This window comes from Alexandromys fortis, unplaced genomic scaffold, assembly GCF_014885135.2.
Source record: "Alexandromys fortis isolate MF-2015 unplaced genomic scaffold, M_Fortis_MF-2015_v1.1 scaffold_64, whole genome shotgun sequence".
Taxonomy (NCBI): Eukaryota; Metazoa; Chordata; class Mammalia; order Rodentia; family Cricetidae; genus Alexandromys; species Alexandromys fortis.
In genome coordinates this window covers 3,660,123-3,687,858 of record NW_026067976.1, presented here as the reverse complement: position 1 = coordinate 3,687,858, position 27,736 = coordinate 3,660,123, and the positions used below count along the sequence as shown (strand labels likewise).

Sequence of the window (27,736 nt, the reverse complement as noted above, 5' to 3'; positions counted from 1 at the left end):
GGGGTGGCTGGCCTGCTACTCTTGCCAAAGAATTGAGCTCCAGGTTCAGTAAGAGACCCTGTCTCAAAAAATAAGGTGGAGAGATATTGAGGAAACAGTAGGCATTGACCTCTGGCCTGTGCATGTGCATATGTACATGAAAACAGACATACGCATACACCCACGATGAAAAATAATAAATATTTTGGATGTGTATTTGGATTTGAGCTCTCTTTTTTTCAGGGATTTTTGACATACTCAAGAGAATGATTTTTAAAATCTGTCATATGTATGAATTTGCTAATTTCATTTGTTGGCCTATGTGGACGGTCTTGCTTCCATTTTATTAAATAGACAAATGATAATGTTCATTGTTCTTTTATTTATTTATTTATTTTATTTGACTCCCTCATCCTACATCCCAGTGCAACCTTGAACTCACACCTGGCTTAAAATTTATTCTGTCTTCGTAAGGAGCAGAACCTTTTCCCATAACTTAGCAACTACCTTGATCATCCTTCTCAGTAGCAATAATATTTTGCCTTAAAGTCTATGTTTTCTGATGTGGATATAGTTATTTAATTTTCATTTGATTAGATTATCTTAGTACCTCATTTTCTGTTCATTCACTTCCAGGCTTCCTCGATATTTGCCCTAAGTGTCTAATGCAAAAACCAAAAACCCCACTCTGTCCTTACCCAGATGATCTTTGCTTGCTTCACCTGTGTTTGGTGCCGCTTCTGCCAGCTGTCCGGTTTCCACTTCTTTTCATACTTCCTTTGAATGTGGGAAACCCCTTTAACCTTCTCTTACTGTATTTCTTCCTCTTCTGGATGGATGGATAGATAGATAGATAGATAGATAGATAGATAGATAGATAGATAGATAGATAGATAGATAGATATAAAAAATATATTTACATATTTCTATTTTCTTAGTAAGTACCCTAAATTTTAACATACATAACTAGAGAACACAGTTCTATAGTGTTTCTACCTGAAATAATTCACTTTTCCCAGAACTTTTTAACTCTCTTGACTCTGTTCTGTGATAATGTTGTTAGTGGTCAGCTCTGCTTTTATTAGACAGACTAATTACATGGTCTATCCACTCAAAGTTCAACAATCACCAGATCATGGCTATTAACTACAGATTAAACACTTTATGAAGTCAAGGTTTATTCAAGCACACTTCCAGATACTAAATTTGTTTTTGATCTTATATTTTCTAATTTATAATTCTTCCCAAATCACTGTGTGTGTGTGTGTGTGTGTGTGTGTGTGTATGTATGTATGTGTGGTGTTGCATGTGTATGTGTGTTGCGGGGGTGGGCTCCCATGCACATGCCTGGAGACCAGAGGAGGACATTTAGAGTCCTGCTCCATGTTCTATTCCGCTCCTTTGAGATAGGTCTCCCAGTCAGCCTGGAACAAGCTGGCAACTGGCAAATCCCCAGCAAACCTTTCTCTGCCGTCAGTTGCACTGAGGTTCCAGTCTTAGTTTTTGCATATGAATGCTGAGATTTAGGCTCAGGTCCTCATTCTTATACGGTAAGCATCTTTACCCACTGAGCCATCTCTCAGCCTTCAAATCATTTTTCACCTTCATATACATTGGAAATAATTGTTCTGTTTTTTTTTAATTTTGCATATAATGAGTGTATTTTCTACCTTTTCTTTAAAGTTTTGCTATGACATTAAATTTGTGTTAACACTTACCTTTGCCCATTGCTACAAAGATGCTTACGCCCTGGTTTCTACTTTACATTTACTGTTAGGAAATTGATCCTTATCCGATTTTCTCTACTTTTCTCTCCTCTTGGTATCTTTTATTCCTCATTGACAACTTGTACTTAGCTAAGAGAATGCCAATGCTGAGAATTTCTGTTTTTAATTATATCCAAAAAATTCTCAAAAATCAGTCTCCCTACATGATTTATATTTCCAGGTCTGCTCATATTTTTTATATAACTTCATCCTTCTATCTTGGATTTTATGTGACTTTTTGGATACTTTCTTCCATTAAACAATTTGTCTTGTGTTTCTATTGTTGTTCTAACTATTGAGTCTTTTTATTATTATTATTATTTCAAAGATTATTTATTTTAGCTATATCCATCCATATGCAAATAAGAAGTCATGTTCACATGAGTGAACATGCATATGGAGTCCAGACGACAGTATTGGATCTCCTTATGCTATCAAATTTAACTTTGATTTGACTTTGATAATTTCTGCTTCTCTTTAGCCAAAGTTTAAATTCTACAGTAACAGCGACTTTTGCTTTAGGACAGAGTTTTGAATTATTTTTTTAATAATACAAGTCAACAGCTGCTTTTTGAATTTTTTGAGAATATACTATTTAAATATTAAATTACATAAACATATATTGCTAAAGCTGTGACCAAATCTTTTTTTGTTTTTTTTTTAGTTTCTTTATTTATTTATTAAAGATTTCTGCCTCATCCCCGCCACCGCCTCCCATTTCTCTCCCCCTCTCCCGATTAAGTCCCCCTCCCTCATCAGCCCGAAGAGCAATCAGGGTTCCCTGCCCTGTGGGAAGTCCAAGGACCACCCACCTCCATCCAAGTCTAGTAAGGTGAGCATCCAAACTGCCTAGGCTCCCACGAAACCAATAGGTACAGTAGGATCAAAAACCCATTGCCATTGTTCTTGAGGTCTCAGTAGTCCTCATTGTCCGCTATGTTCAGCGAGTCCGGTTTTATTTCATGCTTTTTCAGACCCAGGCCAGCTGATACCATCATACACCTGTCAGAATGGCTAAAATAAAAAACATCAATGATAGCCTTTGCTGGAGAGGTTGTGGAGAAAGGGGTATACTCATCTATTGCTGGTGGGAATGCAAACTTGTGCAACTACTTTGGAAAGCAGAGTGGAGGTTTTTCAGGAAATTCGGGATCAACCTACCCTTGGACCCAGCAATACCACTCTTGGGAATATACCCAAGAGATGCCCTATCATACAACAAAAGTATATGCTCAACTATGTTCATAGCAGCATTGTTTGTAATAGCCAGAACCTGGAAACAACCTAGATGCCCTTCAATTGAAGAATGGATGAAGAAAGTATGGAATATATACATATTAGAATCCTACTCAGCAGTAAAAAAACAATGACTTCTTGAAGTTTGCAGGCAAATGGATGGAAATAGAAAATACTATCCTGAGTGAGGTAAGCCAGACCCAAAAAGAGGAACATGGGATGTACTCACTCATATTTGGTTTCTAGCAATAAATAAAGGACATTGAGCCTATAATTCGTGATCCTAGAGAAGCTAAATAAGAAGGTGAACCCAAAGAAAAACATATAGGTATCCTCCTGAATATTAACCTTCATCAGGCGATGAAAGGAGACAGAGACAGAGACCCACACTGGAGCACCGGACTGAAATCTCAAGGTCCAAATCAGGAGCAGAAGGAGAGAGAGCACGAGCAAGGAACCCAGGACTGCGTGGGGTGCACCCACACACTGAGACAATGGGGATGTTCTATCAGGAACTATTGAGTTTTTTTTAAGACCATTTGTTTCACTTTCACTAATGAAGTTCTGTTTAGTCCTTTGGTTGTTAGTGCAACACAACACCATTTTTCAGTCAACATCCACATCAATGTCCACAATGAGTTAAATGTATCCCAAACACTTATAAGTGCTGCTAATAGGGACTTTGAAGGACAACTGGTCAGAAATGATAAAGAAGTTCATTTCATATGGCTCAAGGTAATAATCCATCAAAATCTCACCACAGTTCTAAATATACATAAGGCTACTGCTAATTTTGTAAACTAGAAGTACTAAAGGCAAAGCCAGAGTTTTAGCCCTAAAAATAAGAGTAGTGACCTCTGTTTCACACTGTCATCAAGTGGCAGGTAATTTAGGCATAAATAAATAAATAAAGAAAGAAAGAAATAAAGAAATAAACAGAAAGAAAAACACATAAATTAAATGGTGTCAAAGATAATGACATTACCAAATAATAATTAAGAGTTAAAAATAAAACATTTAAAATTATGAGATCACTGATCAAATGGTTTTAATAGACATCTATAGAACGTTCCATCCAAACACTGCAAAAATATACATTTTTCTCAGCAGCCCACTGAACTTTGTCTGAACTACATCATACATTAGGACAGAAATCAAATATTAATAAATATATATTCAAATGATTCCTCCTATTCTGTCTGATAACAATAAACTAAAATCACACATCAAGAGCATAACACTTTATAGAACATTTATGAACTCATAAGCATTAAGTAAGACACTATTGAATGCTGAAAGTATCATCAAAAAATTGAGAATTTTCCAGAAAATGAATGAAAGTACAATATGCTCAAACCCATGGGATACAATGAAAGCAGCCCTGAGAGAGAGATTTGAAATTCTATGTGCCTAGAAAATAAACCAGAGAGATGATTAATAAATAATTAATGATGCACTGGGGGGCCTTAAGAAAATGGGAGCAGGATAACCCAAAAATCAGTAAAATAGAAGGAAATAATTTAAAACAGTAAATTAAAGAAATGAAAAAAATATTTAAGGTCAATTAAACAAATGGTTGACCCTTAGAAAAGATACACTAGATTGACAAATGCTTATCCAAATTAACCAAAAGAAAAAGAGAGAGGAGAGATGAAAGTTGAGTCAATATGGCAGACAGCAATGAAGCTCAGAAACACATAGGACAAACCTCAAAAGCTGCTGTTCTACTAAACTGTAGAACCTAAATGAAATGGATGGGCTTCTGGATCCATGTGACATCCAAAAGTTAAACCAAGATGAGGGAAATAGTCTTAAGAGGGTCTATAGCAACAGCAAGAATAAAACTGTAATAATATTAATAAAAAAACCTGTCTAAAAAGAAGTCTAGGAAGAATTCATTGATAGCAAAACCAATGCTTCTCACATCATTCTATTTAAGAAAGGAAAGAACAATACCAAACTCTCTTTACAAACCTAACATTAGAATTATCTGGATACGAAAACCAAATAAAGACATAACCAAAAAAAAAAAAGAAAGAAAGAAATTATACATCAATATCCTTGATGAACATATGTGAAAGAATTCTTAACAAAGTATTTGCAAACAAAATTCAAGAAAACATTAAAAATAATTATTCATTTTGATCAAGTACGCTTTACCCCACAGATGCAAGGATGGTTCAATATACTTACAACAATAAATGGTATAAATTAAAGGACAGAAACTACATAATCATTCTTCAAATCAAATGCCCCACCACTGAGCAAAACCCCGTGTAAGCATGGTCATTTTAATAGATTCAGGGGGAAAAGTTAAACTTTACAAAACCCAACACTCCTGCATAATAAAATTCAAGAAACTTGAAATAGAAGGAACATAACATAATAAAAGCTACATATGACAACCCTATATTATGTTAAATGGGAAAAAATTAAGCAGTTTCCACTAAAATCAGACACAAGTGTGATCACTCTTTCCACCTTTACTCACTGTAGTGCTAGAAGACTTAGCTATGACAGTGAGACAAAGAAGCAGAGAAATGGGATACAAATGATGAAGGCTGAAGTCACAGCACCCTTATTTGCAGAAAACATGATTCTATATATATATATGAGTTTAAAGACTGCTTCTGGAAACTCTTAAAACTAATCAATACTTTCAGAGAACAGGCAGGATAAACAATTAACCAAAATTCTATAGTCTTTCTGCATACCAATCATAAACGTAACGAGGAAGGAACCAAATAAACAATTCCATTCAAAATTGCCTCAGAAATACCTTGGAATTAGCCTAACCAAAAGAGTAAATGACTTGAATAGTAAATACTTTAAAACCCTCAAAATATAAACTGAAGGAAACACTAGAAGATGGAAAGACCTCCCTTTCCCAGTGCTCATGGACTGAAAGGATCAAAAGGATCAATATTGCAAAAAATTGCTATCTTAGTAAAAGTAATCTGCAGATTCAATGCAATCCCCATCAAAATAAAAACATTTTCACAGAAATAGTAAAACAAACTTAAACTTAGTAATGAGTCCAAAAGACTTGGGTGGCCAAGCAACCCCAAGCACAAAGAATAATGCTGAAGGTATCATCCTACCTGATTTCTGGTTGTACAGAGGCGTGGTAATAAAAACAGGCACAAAACCAGACATACAGACCAAGGGGACAGAGTAGATGAGTCAGGCACAAACCTCCATCGCTGTAGCCACCTTACTTTGACAAAGTGCCAACAATTCTCATTGGAGAATAGCCAGCCTCTTCAACAAATGGTGCTGGGAACACAGGAAATCCACATATAAAAGGATGAAGCAGAGCCTCATCTCTCATCTTGCTCAAAAATCAATTCCAAATGTATCAGAGGCCTTAGGACAAGATCCAAAATGCTCAATTTTGCTAGCTGGAGGTGTAGAGAATATGCTTTAAGATATAGGTACAGATAAGGACTTTGTGAATATGACTCCAGGCACTCATAAGGCCAATGATTGTCAAGTGGGACCTCATGAAATTCGAAAACTTCTTACTGGAAAAGAAGCAGAAAAGCAATCAGAGCGGCAGCTTACAAACGGGGGGACAATTTTTACCTTCCCTGCAGCTACAGAGAACTAATATCTGTAATATACCAAGAACCAAGTAATATGTACCTGTAAATAAATAAAACAATATGTACTTAGGAGCTGAATAGAGAAATCTTAACAGAAGAAACATAGATGGCCATTAAATATTTTTAGAGTATTCAATATCCTTAGCCATCACGAAAATGAAAATTACATCTCTTCTTAAGGTTTCTATCTCAGCCCTGTCAGAATGGATTTTATCAAGAAAACAAATGAGAACAAATTTTGGAATCATGTAGAGAAGTGGAACCCATTCAGTGTTGGTAGACTATAACCGTGTGCAGTAGTGTGGAGGTTTCTCAAAAAGCTAATAAAAGTAGATCTTGCATGTGATCCAACCATACCACGGCTGGGCGTATACCCATAGGACTGTATACCCTACAACAAACATACTTGGTTATCTATGCTGATTGCTGCTCGGTGCACAACAGTAAGGAAATAGAATAAGCCTAGATTCCAGTGGAAGGCTAATGAAAACATAACACATATACACAGTTTTATTCTTCTGCAAAGAAAATGCAAGTATGCAACTTTCAGGAAAGCAAATAGAACTGAAAATATTAAGTGAGGTAACCCAGGCTCAGGAAGATAAATACTGCCCGTTTTCTCCCATTTAAAGACCTTAGCTTCTATTTCTTGTATAAGCGTATCTACATGGAGTAACAGGAATAGATATCAGAAATCTAGAATGGGCTCAATGAGAGGAGGAAAATTACTCCCTACATCTCAGTGAGTGGCATCTGTGCTTTATTTAAGATTCCCAAAGTCATGGTGGAACTTTATAGCTTCTGATGACTTATGAGGCATTTTAAATTCCAAATTGTTTCAAGAATTGTTGCTGAAATTGACTGTAGACACATTTCCTCTTCCAATTATTGATGTGATGTTGGTTTCAAGGGCGTGCTTGTATCAGTTTGTGTGTACATGTGAGTGTGTGTGTATGTGTGTGTGTGTGTGTGTGTGTGAGAGAGAGAGAGAGAGAGAGAGAGAGAGAGAGAGAGAGATCAAGCATACAGCCTTTGCACTCTCCACCAGCCCATGTTCTTTTAAACAACAGCAACCAAACACGTAAGTTTCTTAGAGCTGTAAACTGGGCAGGAATCAGTAGACCACTCCATGTTTGTCTTTACCACCATGCATTCCTTCCTCAGTGTCGGCTTGCTATACTGCAGTCATGCAGTTATTAAAGGTGATGAGCCTGCAGTGATGCGTCATTACCACCCAAAGGCTTAGCTGATGTTAGAGTTCACCTAAGTGCAACAATATATAATGATTTGTGTCAGCCATTTTACTGTCATTCGGGATTTTGTTTATCTGAAAACCTTCTGTAAACCTTCTTATGGCTACATCCTGCAAGGTTTTAGTAGCCATAGACCTTTTTACTGTGTCCAGAGCATGGCCTTCTAGAGGAGCTCAGTGTCTTTCTCTTCCCTATATTGTTATTTCCCTCATAATAAACATGATCACAACATGCCTGTGAACATGACCTCTGCTCCCTTCTGCTACAGGATATTAAAGCAGAAAAGTCTAAACCTCCAGAAACCAACACCTCTATTAGAATCAGTTTCCTTCAACTTCCTGTCCTCGTTTGTGTATTGAATTTTTTTTTATTTTTACTTAAGTCTCATTTTTTTAAGGTTGTTTATAGTTGAAAGCTTCTTTGAAGTAGCTAGTCTGACATTCTGACACAAATTAAGCCTCTTGATTTGTTCTTGGATGGATGTTAATTAATATGCACTTTGTGCCAAGATTATAGGAAAACCTTGGTACGTGGCACAGTGATTTATTACTGTAGATAGAAGAGATAGAACGCCGCAGGATGTGCTGGGTGCAATGATAAGACATGAAGTAGGTGCTAGAGGACCTCTTTCAAGGACTGCAGACAGGAAGCTGTCAGGAAAGACCAAATGTGGCACTTGTGCTTTGACGGAGTCAATTGGATGACCAGGAGAAGATCTTGTCTGCCAGAGAAGCAAAGCATCAAGGTAAAGGCAGATGCCCCAGTGTGAAGTGGTGGCTGGCTGGTGAGAAAGAAGGAAAGTAGAAAGGAGGCAAATATTCAGAAATCTCCAGAGGTAATTGCTGCCTTGGATTCCATGCAAGTAGACAGAGAGGCAGCTCAAGTCTCAGGCTCTGGAAGCAGCACAGACGACTTGAAGAATAAGAGAGTTTCACCATTTATTTTCCTTTGCTACCATGTCCAGATTCAGCCCAATGAGGAGACCAAATAGGAAGGGTGCTAGCCTGTACCCTAAGAGAACTCTCCAATTTTGAGGTTGCCTCCTATCTTGCCGGCAGTTCTGTAACTAGAATGAAGCTGCAGTGTTATTGATGTCAGTTCTTGTCTTCCTCCTTTAATCCGTATGCCCCATGCAGACAAGGATTGTCACTGGGTGCACTGCCTGGTTACTGTAACCTGCTGCTTCTGGTGCTAAGTGTCGCTGTGAGCTTCGAACATGTGCAAGCTCTTAATAGTTGATGAGCACGATTAAGCAGAAAGCCCTGGCTTCAGCAAACCTCACCCCACATATGATTAATCAGCTTGCTTTGCTCTTTACCTTTCCCCAAACACAACCTAGAAAAGGAAACAGGTCTTTCGTAGGGAGAGGAGAGAAAATGAACCCCGGAGCAGAAAGCTCCAAGATGCGGCTGGCGTTTAAGGCCTGTGCTTTAAGCTTCAAAGGACAACCTCGAAATGCTGAAGTTTCAATGTTAGGAAATACATTTCTCTGATTCTACTTAGTTTCTTAAAACATGTCGGTGCTCCAAGATCAACAAACTAAGAACCATGAGCACATAGGAACAAAACTGAGTGTTGTCATCCATTAAACTTATAACCCAGTCAACTTGGCACTCAGTATTGTTTGATTGTTTTCATATGTTAAGACATTCATGGAAGTCACTTTAATTAAATTTGTGTTTAAACAACAAAATAAAGGCATTTTAGAGGCAGCAAGGTATGGGTTCTTAATTTTCCTTTGGAAAGTATCGTAACCGTGTCTATAATGAAGCTTCCAGAAACTTCTGCTACAAAAATTATTTTGCATGGCATTGACCTTAAATGTTTGTGTTTGCAGTAGGAATCCTGACTGACTTGGAAGTTAGGAAGAGATTAGGCAAGGAATGGAGAGAAGTGCCAAGTAACTTTCTCTCATTTGGCCCACGGTAACCCAGCTCGGCCTTGTCCTGATATCTGTAGGAAAGTCTCAACTAATCTCGGCTGGTATCCTGTGACCCTCTGAGAGTCCTCTGTGCTCTCTCTACAGACAATACAGCACATTCAAGTGCTCCCCATCTTCACACAGGACTCATGTCAGTGGTCAGGGTGAGAGTAGACCATGGATTCTCAGATTAAAGAATCAGTACCTTTCTCTACGGCCTTGCAGCCTTCTCACAGCTGAGGAGCACCTCCGGTCCTAGCCTCAGCCTTCAGTAAATTGAGCCCGTGGTAGCAGTGAAGTCTCACGTGAGTGTGCAGAAGCTTCCCCCAGGCTAACACGAAACCAGACGCTATACAAATGTCATCACAGGAGTGCCCAGCGGCATTTCAGGTCATTCATGATGGTGTATTGCATGTTACATACCTCCAAAAAAAGCAGCAGGGATTGGACGCCATGCCAGGAAAACAGACTACCCTATGAAGGTTCAGGGGAGCCAAAAGGAGAACGCAGTCAGGTGTCTTGTGGGAGGATGGGAAGACGCTGTTGCGGGAGTCTTCTCCAACTTGTCTGCATGACATTTATTCTTGTTTTCAGTTCTGTTTTTTTTATTTTGTTTAGTCTTTCTTTTCAAACAATTTCATTTATTTGTTCCTTTTAAAGTCCACAATCTTATATTTTAAAATATGACAAAAGAGAAATTAAACATAGCTATCCTCCTCCAGTTCTGTCTTTAGACTAGGATTGACTGTCTTTTCCTCTTTTATTTTAAATGACTGGCTTAAGAAAACTCGTTTCAAAGTGGCTTCGGTCCTCATGTTTGTGCCTTTGTCACCCGTCCAGCTCATCCCCTTCCACTTAAAAATAAACATAAAGAACTAGGAATATCTGCAGTTTGAGTATCCATTAGCAAGCATGTCTCCTTGTGCTTGCTTTCCCCGACCTGACTCCCCGCCACAACTATTTTGTTAAATGCAAGTCTGAGAACATAACATTGTATAATTGTGTGCTTATAAAATGAAATGGTGTGCCCTATTACAAAATGTCTTACAAATTACCTAGCCAAATATGCTAATTCAGGGATGGAATGGAGAACATTTATTTCAGACTGTAGTAAAAAATAATAAAAAGTCAGAAATGCTGATTTAAGAAAAGATACTGCTAAATTGGAGCCGTTTCAAAGAAAGGAACTAAAAATAATAATAATAAAGCCTGAAGGAATGAATATTTTCAAAATTGAGAGAATTTAAGAGTCTAACATGACAAACTATAACCAGTCTTGCAAATACCTCTAGGGAATTGGATTCCAAAAGTCTGCATTGTTCAAAGGAGAAAAAATAAAAGCACTGAAATAAAAAACTATCCAAAAGAAGGAGAAAAGTGAACTTTTAAAGCTAAATGTTTTCAATATTTTCACTTAGATCAGCTCTCAGAGGCCTGAAGACATTAAAAACTAGCCAGGCAAACCATTTGTTTCCAGATAATACAGTGTAACAAAGCGAGCAGGGTGGGGCTGCTGAGTCCCTCTGCACACGTTCTGGTTGTCCAGTGTGTGGACCTCGATGAGCGTGCATTGAAGCTACTCAACATAGCATGGTCGACATCCACTAGTGTCTAGTGACTACACTGAGCACACAATAGAGCACACCCAAAGCTGAGATAAATTGGAGTACTATATTACGTTTTATGATAAAACAAAAATCATGGCAATGATAAACTAACTGAGCATAAACCCGAGTCATATGTAGGCAGTAAAATGGTTAATGATTCAATATCAAGAATACTCCTTTCCCGTGAACCTGCCATTTCCTCAAAGTGTTGAGAATAGAGGGAGAAGTGAAAGCAAAATCTGCAAACCTTTTGTACCAGAAGAAAAAGAACAAAAACTAAGTACCTTTAAACCATATGTAATACACGAAAACATGGTGTTCCAAACCTTTAGCACTAACTTAGAAAATCATCTGTTGGCCTTTGAAAAAGGGGGAAATGAGCCACAAATGGTCTTCACTCCCTAGAGCACCAAACACAACCCCGTCTTCTGTTCTTTGCACTCATAGTGATATGTTAGAAATTTAAATATTATGCTCTTGAAATATAATAGAATTGTATCCATACAGACTGTCTAGACAGGGCAGGGACTGTGTCTGTTTAATTTCACTTTCCATAGCAGGGAGCAGCCTTGCACAAATAAATGCCCTTGATGATGCTGCTGATGTTAGTATAAGCAGGTGGCCAAAACTGGGGGGAGAAAGCTTGTTACTTCAACATTAGCATTTTATGGCACATGCATGTACCACTTAAGTGTTTAATAAAATTTATAAATGGCTGTCTATTTTTTAAATAATAAATGATTTCAGCACATTTTATGTTTCTTAATATTGCTCCATTAAATTTGTTTACATGAGTGAAGAAATATCAATCTCCCTATTGAGAAAATAGGCAAGACTACCTATTCAACTTTCCTTGTATCTAAAATGTGTAAGTATTCTTATGGCTTTATGTTTTAAAAAGGAATAATTAAACATTCTGTCAGTGAGGAAACCAAGATTGAAATTCCTGGAAATTTTAAGAAATAGAACTGGAGTCTCTGCAATAAAAAGATGGCATTTCTCCCATTTTTTGATGTGTCTTTGAGTCTTTCAACAAATATTTGCCCTGTCCTTCTACAAAGTTGATTTTACTATATAGAAACAGACAATGAAAAACCAAGAATAATAAATAAGTAATTCTGTCCTGCCTGCCAACTCCCAAATAACCACACAGAGACTTTTTATTAATTATGAAAGCTCAGTTGATAGCTTAAGCTTGTTGTAACTAGTGTGTATAGCATTTAAATTAAACCATTTCTATTAATTTGCTTTCTGCCTCGTGGCCTTATTACCTTTACTCTGTACTGCCCACACCATTTCCTCTGAGTCCTGGCCTCTCCTTGCAACTCTGCCTTTCTTCTTTCCAGTGTTCTCATGGCCCTGAAAATCCTGCCTAGCTATTGGCCATTCAGCCTTTTTTTAAAACCAATCTGAGTGACACATATTCACAACATACAAAAAGATTATTCCACATTTCCACCTTTTGTCTAAATAAAAAAGAAAAGTTTTTATACTAACATAATAAAGCTATAAACAATAAGAACAATTATCAGGTTAGAATTATGTTTACAGTGTCCAGTCCATTTGTATTTGGCATATTTGAAGAAAATATTTTATTATTTATTCTATCTTGATGAGTCCAAAGCTCTGTATGTAATTTACCTTCTGTTATAACTAATGAAAAGTATAACTATAACTATCTAGTCTTCAATTTCATCAATGACACCAGGAGGGTATATTATTACTTGAGTAAACAGAAATTACAATGCAAGTCACTTCCAAACCTATAGAAATAACAGACATCTGGGTGCCTGGACAATCACCCAAGGTTTCTTTCTAATGTTGGAGTATCCAATCTTCAGCCTACAGGCCTAGAATATCTGGCAGACTCTTCTATGAAGCAGAATTTTTGGAGGACTGTCCCACCTAGTCTTGGCAAAGTTCAGCAGTCACATTCCCAATATGTCCTGTGGAATGTCTGGCAGACTTTTCTATGAAGCAGGAATATTGAAGGACTGCCTTGCCTTATCTTGTCAAAGTACACATCTTTTTCTTTTGTATCCTACTTGTCCAGTTAGTGCAACATAATATCAGCAATCAAGAAAAGAGTTTCTTGAAAAAAATGTCTAATTTTGCCACATTAAAAGCAAATTCCATATGTAGTTTTTTTGATGTCCATCATCTTTTGAAAGTGAATTGGTGCTGCCAGAAGAAGATGTGTCTCATTGTCATGAAATGTCCTATGTTAACAAAACATGTTAGGTGCCATATTCTGTATATCTTTGAAGTGTTTAAAGACTATCTATCTAAAATATATCTGTTTGACCTTAAAAACATACCTAACATGATGATAAGTTTGATTATTATCAGTAACTAATTACTAACCTGTGTTTCTTTATTATCCTGAATAGTTTATAATAATAACTTTTGAGGACTAGAAATTTACATTTTTAAATAAGCAGCATAGGTACAATATCTTAAACAAAAGTAAATATGCATAGCATGTTCTAACAAAAATAACCTTAAATTTATATCAATAGACAAAAATCCATATCAATGTAAAATATTTAAGATTAGTAGTTTTTTTAAGTTTAAAAATAGATTCAGTAGTCTACCTTTTATTATATCATTTCTATAGCCCCCTTTTTTCTTTTCAGAATGAGATCCCTGGATCTAATCTCCTTTGTTCAGCTTTTTTTCCTGACCATTACCAATAACAACTTTTAAACAAAGGTTTTATTTATTTATTATGTATACAGCATTCTGTCTGCATGTATGCCTGCAGACCTGAAGAGGGCACCAGATATCATTACAGATGGTTGTAAGCCATCATGTGGTTGCTGGGAATTGAACTCAGGACCTCTGGAAGAGCAGTCAGTGTGCTTAACCTCTGAGTTAACTCTCTAGCACCCCCCAATAACAACTTGTCACCAATACCCCTAAACAATGAAAAATATCCATAACCCATTGAATAACTAGAAACCACCCGCTCCCCCTCTTAGGAATGTCAGTGTCATGTTCTCTAGGTTCCTTTCTGTTGTCTAGGGATGTTGGAATCTTTGGGAGACCCTAAGAAAATTGGGATAATGGTCAAGTCCTGGGAGAGTTTGCTGTATTATTTGTTGTCCAGTCTCTGTGCAATGGGAAAGTGCAAAGCTTATCTGAAGTCCTCTCTGGAATAGTCTGTGAGGGTGAACTATCTCAGTCAGCAGCCTTGGAGTGTTCTGGATACAGAACTCTGAGGAAACTACAGTAGTTGCACTCTGAAAGGCTGGGTCACATGGGCCACCCATTTTCGTTGGTATCTGGTCCCCTTGGTCTGAAAACACATAATTTTCAAAGGTAACATACCTACCTGCATTAACACAAGTATGGACTGTGCAGTGTGCATAACTTCATTGAAGATGACTTTTTGTTTTATGTTTGAGCTAGTAAAATATATGTCACCTGTCTCATAGTATTTTTTAGGTTTATTTCTTTATGTTGGTAGCTGGGATTTTCAGGGTGTCTTCACCAATCAAATCTGATCTTCCTTAACCTTGAATGAATCCATGGTCTTTCATTTCCTATAGAAACAAAAGCAGAACCTCTTCACCAATGTAACATGTTTTTACTTCCTTTTTAAAGTTAAGGCATTCCGAGTGCATTTAGGATGGTTTAATTCAGCAGTCCCTGCTACAATCCCCTGTCTCCCTGAAATTGTCATTAGTTCATCAGCATTCAAAAAAACCATACAGGATTCAGTTTCCCTACGTATTTCTCATCTTTTTGAGGCTTATTCTTTTTCTTATTACTTTACTATTTCTTTAAAGGCTTTATTATTTTTAAACTATTTACTTAGTTATTTTTATGACTGTCTATATCCTTTTCCTTTTTTGTTGAGCCCACACACATTGCTAAATACACAGTAACTTGTTTAGAATTTTCTTTCCATCTGTTCCTGGCATATCTGTAATCTTTTCTGTCTGCATGAGCAAAAAATCTTAATCACATAGGTTAGTTAGCTCATAGTAGACATGTAGGCATGGTAGACATAGTAGACATGCTCCTGTACTGCAGTTGTCATGAAGGACATGGACCTAGGAATCCACACTTGGCTCTGTTTTTGTATGATTAGAACCTTTTTAAAGCTTTCCCTAGTCTTATGTGGGTATGTGTGGCTCCATATTGGGTACCATCCTTCCTGCCAGCTCCAAAATAACCACATGGAAACTACTTAGTAACTACAAAAGCTTGGTCAGTAGCTTGGGCCCGTTTTAAACTAGCTCTTATAACTTAGATTAAGCCATTTCTATTACCTTGCTTTCTGTCTTATGACTTTGTTACCTTTACTCTGTACCGCCCATGCTGCTGCCTCCATGCCGGACTGGCAACCCCGCCCCTCTTCCCAGCATCCTGTGTGCCTGAAAATTCTACTTAGATATTGGTCATTCGGTCTTTCGTTAAACCAATCAGAATGACACACCTTCACAGTATACAAAACAGATTATTCCATGACAAATAGTGCATTCAGATATGATTGAATGGTATGGAATACATGAAAACTGAGCAGGACAGTGAGGAATCAGTAATTTGAGTGCAATTTTACATAGAGCAGGCAGAATAGGCCTCCTTGAGAAGGTGGTGTATCAGTTAAAACTTGATAGGGTGAAGTAATTAGTTCTTTGGAACACAGACAAAAAGAATTCTAAATTCTGGAAGCAGCATATGTGTCCTGGAGGAAAAGAGGTTTTTGAGTTCATGAGGTCTCAAGGGATCCAATGGGATCATACCCAAGTGAACATGAGCTGTGGAAATTGGCCAAAGAGACAATGGGGTGGATCTTTCCTCCTGAGAAAAAGATTTGGCTTTTGATCTGAGTAGGGAACCAGCTCCTGAGTTGAGGCAGAGAAGTAACATGATCTGTTTGCTTAATGCTTTAATAACAGCATTGTGCTTCGTTGACCTAAGTGTCCAGAAGAACAGAGGAAGAGAAGAAACCTTTGCAGAATCACATGAGATGTGACAGCTCAGCCTCAGTTGTAGACGCATTCAGGGCACTTTTGAAGTAGAATCAACACCTCCATGGTTTTTGCATGGGGACTACTAAATCAGTAGCACCAACATCACCTGGGAACTTCCTGAAGTACAAATCCGCATGCCTGCCTCACCAGAGTTATACTGAGTCAGAAACTCTGGAGGGAGGGGCTCTTGAATTTTGTTTAAGCCCTCCAGGTGATTTTAATACATGCTTAAGTTTGAGCACCATAGCTCTAAGGTATTGGGGCCTGAAAAGGATAACGTTAAAATTGCCGTTGCCTGGATCAAGAAGGCTGTGGTGGCAGATCAAATTTGGTGGCACTCTAGGGAAATCAGGGTTTAGATTGGAAAAGTGAGCCTGTGATGTCTTAGACATCCAAGTGGTGCACAAGCAGTTGTATGTATATAGAATTAAAGAAAAGTGGCCCAATTTAAAAACAGGAACTGAAGTTTGGATTATCATATATATTTGATATCAATCCAAATATCACAGTGGATTGGATCATGTCAGTGGATATGTATGCCCAGTTACTTCATCCTAACTTTCAATACAGAAAACAGGAAGCCAAGTAATTAAAAATCCAAACGACATGGGAGAGGCAGTGCAGCTTCTATTTAGCCTGCTAAGACATTGAACACTTCCGAGTGCATTACAGATCCCCCATAAAGTCCTTTGTAGAGTAATCTTTTGTGGCTATCTTTTCCTGTTTTAACATCAGTAATGTGAGGTGTTCTAATATTTTAAGGGGAAAAGTTAGAACTGATATGCTGTCTACAGTTGTCAAGTAGCTGATAAACATATACATTTCTCTCTTTAAGAGGTGATATGGTATTGGAAGACATACACTTTACTCAACAATTCTAGTTTGGTTTTCCTTCTAGTAACTTCTGTGGGGGATAAGTGATTAGGACCACATGGAGTTTAGAACAGTAGTAGCGAAGGCAAATGACATGAGAAGAAAGGCGTGTAAAATGACTGTCGTGTATGCTCATGGGAATGTAATTTCCAGTCTTTGCATAATCATATCAAGTATTGACATTGACTGCAAATAAAAGCATAGCATCAGGGACTTGAGAGATGGCTCATCATTTAAGAGCACTGGCTGCTTTTCCACAAGATCAGGGTGTGATTCCCAGCACCTACATGGTTGCTCACAACTATTTGTGACTATACTTCCAGGGGATCTGATACCCTCTTTAGGACGCCACAGGCACCAGAAACACATATGATACACATACATTTGAGCAAAACATCAATAGACATAAAATAAAAGGCCTTAAAAAACCTTTATTTATATTTAAAATATTTATACCATCATATTCATGTAGTAAGTTAAATGAATAAGCCAATCGCTGAATACTTAAGAGCAGAGTTAAAGCAGATAAATGACCATGAGAAATAAAATGCCTTCTTAGAAAAGAATGGAAATAAAAGCCAGACTTGGTCATGAATACCTATAATCCTAGCACATGGCAGGTATAGACAAGAAGATCCGGAGTTCAAGGTCATCCTCAGCTACAAATAATAAATTTGAGGCCAGCCTGAACTACATGGCACCCTGTTGAAAATTTAGTGCTTAAATAAATAACTTAAAATAAGAAAATAATATTTTACTGCCCCTAATCTGTGTATTTTTAAAAATCCATTTTAGGTTTTTCATAAATATCACCTTAGTTGCTAAGATACAATCAGTGAATAAACTCTGAAAGGCTGACCCTCTTCTGTCCTACATTGTAATCTGACCCATGAATCAATATCAGAGGACATCTGGGCTCCATCGTATCTTTCCCATAGACTAGTTGATTAGAGGATGTTTTGAATTGGGTCCATATATGGCAGAACCCTACGAACTGTATGAATTATTATGGGAGCAAATAAAAGGTCAGATTGTATTTTTGTGTTGTTAAAGAACACGGCTCTGACATAGTCGGGATTAAGGACATAAAACACTGGAGAAAAGAAGCATTACAGTGGATGACTAACTAGAGTTACTTAACTAAGAAATATTTTCACAGATGCAGGCAGCTCCTGGTCCCATACCTTGATGCAGGGCCTGCAGTTGACAGGTGTGGTAGAGTATCATCGTCTAGAGATTTTCTCCTTTCTCTTTTCCTTTGCCTGGCTCCATTTCTACTACTTGATGGTACTTCTGGGGACAAAGTGGGACAGGAAGGTGAGGATCCATCATCCACCTCATCCTTTCCACAGTTTTTGTCAAGTTATTTTGGTAAAGAGTAGATGCGTCTGGTCCCATCACTCATTTTCCTGTTGTTTTGTCTTCTATGCCAGAACGTATAAATCACAACTTGTTTATGCTTTTATTTTAAATATCTCTTTGAAAGACTATTATTTCTACCTTTAACGTTTTATGAGTGCAGTGTGGGTTCAGTGCCTTCTGAATTCCTTATTTCTAAAGAAAACCCACCTTCTGGCTCAGAAAAGTGGCTTGTGCTGAAAGAGTACCCCCAAAGGCAACACTGAGGAAGTGGGGGTATAGAGTGGTACCGAGTGCTTAGAACACTAACTTCTGAATCTGACATGGGAGAGGCCTTGGAAGAATACTTGTTTAACAGACTAAATTATAATTAAAATCAAAAATCTCTGTGTATGGTGGCCTTCTACAGGTTAATAGTTATTATTATTACTGTATTATTGTTGTTGATTATGATGTGTCTTAGGATAATTGTGGGGTAAGAGGCTATAGGAACTTTCTCTGAACCTTCTCTGGGAGAGGGGGGGAGGGTCACTGAATATCCTGAACAACACTTGAGAAGTTTTTGTTTGAAACAAAGAATCTTTTGCCACATCCTCTTCCCCTTGAGCATGTGATCTTCAAGAGAAATTGATTCACATGTCTCTGAATCGTTTACAATTAAATCGTCAGCATATAATTTTCTAAAAGATACTAGGTGTCCAAGAAGCTTTCAGAACCTGTTTTATAATTCCTCTCCAGTCCTTTTCTTCAAACAGGAAGATGAATTTTGCCAAAGACAAATAAACTCAAACATTCAGAACGCTGAAGTTCAGTTTCCAGCTCGAAAACCCAGGCTTCGAGCACATCTGTGATTTTACAAAATATATCCTTGCAACTCTACAAAGTTTTTGATTGAAAAAAAAGTGATAAAAGTGTGTAAAAGTATTCATGTGCATTATGACTCTCAGGGGTATGTTTACAGGTATAGAAAGAATCATGAAATGTGTCAGGGGTATTCTTAAAACCATTACACATAAGTGAAAATGTGTTTGGATCTTATTTCTCTAGATATGTCTGAATATTATCACGAGTTTCATCAAAGAAAACATCTTAACTTTGCTTTTCATTCATCTTCCTTACTATAACTTTAAGTCTTAAACACTTCAGGAAACTCAGGAACATAGTTTGTCCAGCAGAAGGAACTGAAGCATCTGTGATAGTTTCATGTCTTTACCAGGACGAGGTACTGTTTCCACTTACAAATGCAACTGACACTATTCTTGGGACTGGAAAAATGCAGGAAGTTACCTCTGTTCATACTCTGACATGTCTTAATCATTTGCCAATCTTCTCACCTGGCGAAGATGACCAACTCGGACCTTGAAATTCCCCTCTAGCTCATAGTGTCATAGAATAAACAAAGATAGTTGGGAAAGGTGTGTGGGACTATTTGAAGCAATCCCCTTAATGTTCCATGTCACTGATTTTACTTCAGGGCTTCTGTACTATACAGTGACCAAGTGGATGCTGGGATGACAGGTGACATATAAAAGAAAATGCTTGATTTAAACTTTATTAATTAAGTGATCAGTTTATTCATCAATCAATGATCTTACTAATGGCCTGAGAGGAACTTGGAGATCATATAAAACTGGCTTTATTCAACCTGCTGTCATGGGGAAGCTGCAGCTTGAGAGAGACTCTAAGATGCCCAACAGAGAGATCTAGGGAAGCAAATGTGAGGAGTTTACACGGAGTTAGTATGGAGTTGTTTTAGGGTATAAGGTCTAAGCAAATGTTGGTAGAATGTCTAAAGTAGACAAAAGGTAATAATACCTTTAGAACACTGATCTACAAGAAGCCCATGTTTAATCACCTAATATGCACTTTTCTCTTGGAACATGGGATCTGAAACAAACTGGTATTAGAACAATGATGTGCAGTTTCTGATGCCTGTTATGGTTGGAGAGACCTAATCTTGTGCTTCACAGCATAGTTTTGAAAAGTGTACAATTTGAATTTCTTACAATAGAAAAGTAAATGTATATAATATGCACGTATACCCTGCATCCCTTTATTTATGATTCTTATTAAAGATTCAGCTGTATCATAGCACTTAAGAAGCAAACCAGCATGAAGCATGGTATCATGTAACGTCAAAAGGCATGGACCTTTTCTGGCTCTACATAAAGTCACTTGGGCCTTGATATGTACTAATGTGTAGATTGTATTTTATATAAATTGTACTTTTTCTTCTTACTGTACCTCATTCACGATGAACAAATACAATGCTAACAATAAAACATCTTTTAAGATTTTGCATTGTGTTTTGAGCCATTTCATGTTTATCCCTAATAAATATTTAATTATCTGTATCCTACCTTGCCTAGTAAGAATTTACACTCCCCCATATAACATATCCTTAGGCACTGTGTGATAGAATAATCAAAAAGTCGAGAAGGCATCTTATAAAATACAGAACAACACAGTTCTCCAACACCTCTATGAATATAATGAGATTTTTGGGAAGAGACTGAATAAGCTAACTCTCAGATTAACAATGTAGAGAGGGAGAATTTCTGGCCACCTACAGATCATTTAAGATAAAAGCTTGTAACAGCAGTCTCTTATAGGAGGATAGTATAGGAATTTTATAGAGAATCTCATTCTGCAAACAATGAATAAAATTTACCTGTCTGGGCTAGTTAGTATTTATTGTCAACTTGACACAAACTAGAGTCACCTGAAAAGAGGAAACCTCAATTGAAGAACTGCCCAAATCGTGTAGGCCTGTTGCCAAGACAACAAGACACTGTCTTAATTGATGACTGAGGCAGAGGGGTTCAGCCCACTGTGGATGACAGCGTTTCTAGGCACGTGGATCCGTGTTTTCTAAGGACTCTTTCTAAGCCTAATCCTGAGAGCAAGCTACTAAGCAGCATCCCTCCATGGATTCTGCTTCATTTCTTGCCCTGCTTCCCCCAATGATGGATTGTGACTTAGAATTCCAAGCTAGAGAGAAGTGTCTCAGCTTCAGGAGGTCCCATTTATTAATGGTTTCTCTCAGTGTCTGTGCTACTGGGGTTATATTTAGGAAGTGGTCTGTGCCAATGCGTTCAAGTGTACTTCCCTCTTTCTAGTCTATGAGGTTCAGTGTGGTTGGTTTTATGTTGAGGTCTTTGATCCATTGGACTTGAGTTTTGTGCATGCAAAGGACACAGTCAACAAGACAAAACAGCAGCCTACAGTGTGGGAAAAGATCTTCACCAACCCCACATCAGACAGAGGGCTGATCTCCAAAATATACAAAGAACTCAAGAAATTGGTCATCAAAAGAACAAATAATTGAATTAAAAAATGGGGTACAGACCTACACGCTCAACAGATGAATCTGAAATGGCTGAAAAACACTTAAGGAAATGTTCAACATCCTTAGTCATCAGAGAAATGCAAATCAAAACAACTCTGAGATTCCATCTTATACCTGTAAGAATGGCCAAGATCAAACACACTGATGACAACTCATGCTGGAGAGGATGTAGGATAAAGGGAACACTTCTCCATTGCTGGTGGGAGTGCAAACTGGTACAGGCACTTTGGATTTCAGTTCAGTGATTTCTCAGAAAATTGGGAAACAACCTACCTCAAGACCCAGCAATACCACTTTTGGGTATAAACCCAAAGGAAACTCAATTGTACCAAAAGGACATGTGCTCAGCTATGTTCATTGCAGCACTGTTTGTCATAGACAGAACTGGAAACAACCTAAATGCCCCTTAACCAAAGATTGGATAAGGAAAATGTGGAACATTTACACAATGGAGTACTACATAGTGCAAAAAATAATGACATCTTAAAATTTGCAGGAAAAAGGATAGATCTAGAAAACATATTGAGTGAGGTAACCTAGACCCAGAAAGACAAATATCACATATACTCACTCATAAGTTGCTCTTAGACATAAAGCAAAGAAAAATCAGCCTACAATTCACAATCCCAGAGACCTAGACAACAATGAGAACCCTAAGAGAGACAGACATATATGAATTTAATCAACATGAGAAGTAGGAAAAGACAGAATCACCTGAGTAAATTGGGAGTGTGAGGATCATGGGAGAGGGTAGAAGGGAAGGGGGGCAGAAAGGGAGGGAAGCATATAAAAATATATAGCTCAATAAAAACAATCTAAAAAAATTCCAAGCTAGAATAAAGCTTTACTCTCCAAGTTGTTTGGATCCAAACGTCTTAGCACACAGCAACAGAAAATCAAATTGTGACTTATCAAAGTCAGCCTAAATAGCCTTTTTCTCATTGTGCTTTTTTGTTTAGAGTTTTAATTAAGATATGTCATTTCCTCCCTTCCTTTTCTTCCCTCCATCCGCTCCCATGTCCCGTCTCTCCAGTCCTTCCCATGTCTTCCATCACTCCCTCTCAAAGTCATGGCCTCTTTTATTAGTATTATTATTACTACTACAGTTACTACTACTACTATAATTGCATGTGTAAATTATAAGTGTAATTGTACCTACTGAGTGGGCTTAGTGTTAATTGTGTGTATATGATTTCAGGGCTGATCACTTTGTATTATAAAACCATTTAAGAGGTCCATGTCTGGGAAAGACTAATTCTCGCTCCCACAACAGCCATTAGCAATTCTTTGTATATGGGTGGAGCCGTGTGAGATTTCCCCTTCCACCTTAGCAGACGTATGGGTTTTGTCCTTATTTGCATTTAAGAAGTCATTTTGTAGAGGTATCAAGGCTGCAGCTTCCCTGTCATTTCTACAAGACTCAATCTGCAGCAGGTTTTCTAGTTCTCTGACACTTATAATCTTTCTGATTGTGATGTCGCCCGAGCCTTAGTTGCAGGAGTTGTGTTGTAGCTGTACCCACTGGAGTACTGGATACACCACCATCCTCTGATGGCTGCACTTTGACTAGATTTTCTGTAAGGTCAGCATCTGCTACAAATAGAGCTTTCTTGGTTGGAAAGTGAGAGAGCTGCAATTACCTGTGCATGTAAGAATAGATTTTAGAATATTCTTAAATAAATAATTAAGTAATCTTAAATAAATTTCAGAATATGTAGGAGTATGCTGGTCTAAGAAAGTAAAGGAAGTAGGTTCTCTTAGATCCGCAAGCCCACCATCCCTTGGCGGTTGCCTAGGTTTCTATTAGCAGGCACGATCTCCCTCGTGTTGAGCAGGCCTCAAGTCCAATTAGACAGCTGTTTGTAGCCACCAAGATCTGAGCGCCACTACTGTACTCCTAGAGAGACCTTGTCTTGCTGGTCGCTGTTATGATTCACAGAAGTCATAGCTGAGCACTGCTATTGGTGGCTTCTCTTCCTTGGCAGCTTGCATAGCACCTTCTGGTACTGTGAAAACGGAACTTCAAGGTTAGATTCAGCTTGAATCTTCTGAGTTCTGTGACAGAGGTGGTATCTTCTATCTTTGGGGAGCAACCAAGGATAATAGCATGAATCTATACTGTTTTCTGAGTCTCTTGGACTACCCTAACCAACAACTCAAAAGGATGTTTTCTTCATGCCTGGTACTGGGGTTTTTGTTAGATAATCTATTGCCCTTGTGGGGAGCATTGTCAGCCCAAGTGTTATAATGTCATTTCAAATATACATATATATATGCATATGTATGTACACACACATACATATATATATATACATACACTTGCATGTATTATATATAGTTTCAGGTAAATACAAAGTATATGATTCCTTAAAGTTTTTTCAAACATTCCTAGTGTTATTTGTCCCTTCTACCTCTCCTCCTGTATTGATTTCCCTTTCCCCTTCCTTCTTAAAGCTCCCTTCCAGTTTTCCCCATCTCTTCCTCTTTTAAAGTTTGATTCTATTTGCTCTCTCTGTGTTTTACCATCCACTAGACAGTAAGCATTGTTAGTAGTAGCTATACATTTTAAGTTTTCCCTTATGAAATATATATTTAGAAGCTTTTATTTTTCCTCAGCCTCTGCCAACATTATTTCAAGTTTAAGTTAATAGGATGTCCTAATTCTCTGGCTCCTTGTTATCAAACACCTCATTAAATATTCAAATAATTACTACTGGCTATCTTCCACGTGTCAGTCATTGCCTGTGCTCATGGCCTTCTCACACAACCTTGTGAGCTGAGTGGTGTTACTGCCTCTCTACAGAGCATGAGAAGGCTCGCTGCCACACATCCATCTGAGAAGAACATCTATATCCTCTCTGCATCGTCAACTGAGCCCAAAGCAATTCACCTAGAAAGGATCGTCTCTCTTATTTGTTCTATGTTAATTTTAGAACCTAGGAAACCTAAATTCTAAAAGACAAGTCACAGATGACCCCATATATTTTTTTAAATAAAATTATCCTAACTGTTTCCTACTAGCTACTAAAACAAAGAGGTGTCATTTGTTTTAGGTTGGTGTCATGGTGACATCCACAGTCATAGTACTCAAGAGGATAAGGCAGAGGGATTGCAAGTTCCTGATCAGCTACAGAATGAAATGCAAGGCCTCCCTTGCCAATCAACCCATCAATAGATTTTAAAAGTGGGCCTGAAGATATAATTTGGTAGTCAAGAGCTCTAGCTGCTCTTCCAGAGGACCTGGGTTCAATTTCTACCACTCACATGGCAGCCCACAACCTTCCTGAACTCTATTTCTCGATATGATATCCTCTTCTAGCCTCTGCAGGCACTGGGCATGCACATGATACAAATATATACACTCAGGAAAAACACCCTTCCTCCTAATTTTTTTTAATGTAAGGATCTAGGGATATAGCTCAACAGAACTCTTTCCTCTTACCTAGGATACATGAAGCTGGCACATCAATCCAAAGTATGACAAAAAAAAAATAAAACATTGTTATACATCTCATTTTCAGGATGGATAAGACAAAATTCTTCCAGCTATCCAAAATTAGAAGGAATTGAAATGTCACAATGTTGAAGAGATCATGGGCAAGCGATGTCTTTCAGAAAATATTTCAAGATGGCACCTTGTGCTCATGTCAATGCAAAGATTTATTTTACTTTCTAAAGATTTAGTTACTTTCTAATTTGACATCAATAAGAAACTTAATAGGTTTTTTTCTCAGATCTTTATATTTTAAGGGCCCAAATAATCATATATGCTCTAAAAAGGCATAATGAGGTTCATTTATGATGATGGGGACATTTACTTTGTCTTCTGTGACCTCCACACACCGCACAGCTGTGCCAATTTTCTATTTGGGATTATTCTTATAATGTGTACTTGTGCTCTTCCCCCTTTCTCCAGGACTGTCCACCAGAAGCGGGTGATTTTCGAGCTCAGCAGTGTTCTGCTCATAACGATGTCAAGTACCACGGCCAGTTTTATGAATGGCTTCCTGTGTCCAATGACCCTGACAACCCGTGCTCACTCAAGTGTCAAGCCAAAGGAACCAGTCTGATCGTTGAACTCGCACCGAAGGTCTTAGATGGTACACGATGCTATACGGAGTCACTGGACATGTGCATCAGCGGCTTATGCCAAGTAAGTGCTGAAGCTGTCCAGAGGGGCTGCGCCTGCGTGTAAATAAGCTTCTTGGGAGGATTGCTCAGTTATCTCTAGAGTTTGTAAGGGATAACAGATTTGAAGATTGTAATTTCAGGGAATGGTGCAGGTATTGCAATTCATTAAGGACATGCGGACTGCAGATGGATTTGGTTTTGTTTGGTTTCTTTATTCCTTTACTTGAATAATACTTGAATGTGGGAGAATAAAAATTCTTGAATATTGTCCATGATGATGAAGTTTGAAAATACCTGTAGCTCAAATGTCCTTGAAATTTTTTAAAAAATAGAAGGAGGAAGGTAAGGAGAAAAGAGGACACACTCACACTCACACTCACACTCACACTCACACAGAGAGAGAGAGAGAGAGAGAGAGAGAGAGAGAGAGAGAGAGAGAGAGAGAGAGAGAGAGGAGATTGTGTGTTTTCAGGCATTTGTTTTCATCTACAAAGAATTTCAGAGTAGCTCAGGTAGGAGAACACACCTCCTTACTGCCTACAGCTATGTTTAAAATTCACACAAATTTGAGCAAGTGGTATAGGTTTCAGACAGGCAACCCTTAAAATCCAAGGATATAAAAGGGATTGATTTCTGGTACCAATTCATCAGTGTGTGCAGGAAGACTTGGTAAGAGGATGAAGTATTAGTCCATTTGCCATGAACTTGTCTTATTTGTTTTATAGCTCATTTTTGGACTGTTATGAGCAGTCTACATTATAGAGTGAGCAGGTTATCTGAGTGCTGTTACTCACCATAGTCTTTTATATGCAACAGTACAGACATTTTAAGAACATTTGCCTCTAGTGGGAGGACATTGATTGAGTCTGAATCTATGGCATGATAACTTATATGAAAAATATGAAACATGTTTCAGTGATTTCTTTTAAGGTTACATTTATTTAAAACAAATCTAAATGTTGATTTTTGAAAAAGTGCAGGATACATTTCTATGAAACATGAGATGTGAGATAGGGTTTGTACATGAGACAAAGAAGCAGACACAGTCAACCCTCATATAGTTTATATACAGGAAGGGGCATGTTCAAGATTTTTCAGATAGGAGAAGAGAGAAGAAATAAATATATCAGAAGCTTCTTTATATATGTCATATGTGAATTCAAGGTGTAAATGTGAATGTAGAATTTTATTCTTCTCAAGATTGCAAGGGTCTTAGAGAGTATCCACATACCTTTAAAAGCAATATATGTAGAACATTGTGGTGGTATTTTACAGCTATTTGCAAAATTATTTGTGATCATTTATTAATAGTAGGGCTGGAAAGATGATTCAGTAGTTAAGAGTGCTTCTTGCTCTTCCAGAGGACCCAACTTCCTTTCTCAGTATCATGTTAGGAGGTTCACAACCACCTCCAAGAGATCCAACACCTTCTTCTGGCCTCCATAGATACCTGCACACACACTCACACAGATGCACACATAGACACACAATAAAAATAAATCTTTTAAAACACTGCCATCTAAGCTTCTTGATTTATGGAAATGGAATTATGAAATCTGTAGACCTTTCAGGGACAGTCAAGAATCATAAAGCAAATAAATACACGGAAAGGGCTGCGGTGTGAGGAATGGGAGCTGGGATCACTTGCCTGTGCTCTAGGATCCCTTGCCTGTGC

At 37.8% G+C, this 27,736-nt stretch overlaps 1 protein-coding gene across 1 annotated transcript in view; it reads left to right on the top strand.

Annotated features, from left to right (window-relative positions):
- Adamtsl1 (ADAMTS like 1) overlaps positions 1-27,736 on the top strand; it is a 919,831-nt gene that overhangs the window by 613,026 nt on the left and 279,069 nt on the right. The window contains exon 5 of the mRNA XM_050157409.1: positions 25,847-26,083. Within this exon, the coding sequence (XP_050013366.1) occupies positions 25,847-26,083 (237 nt within the window). The remainder of the gene's footprint in view (positions 1-25,846; positions 26,084-27,736) is intronic.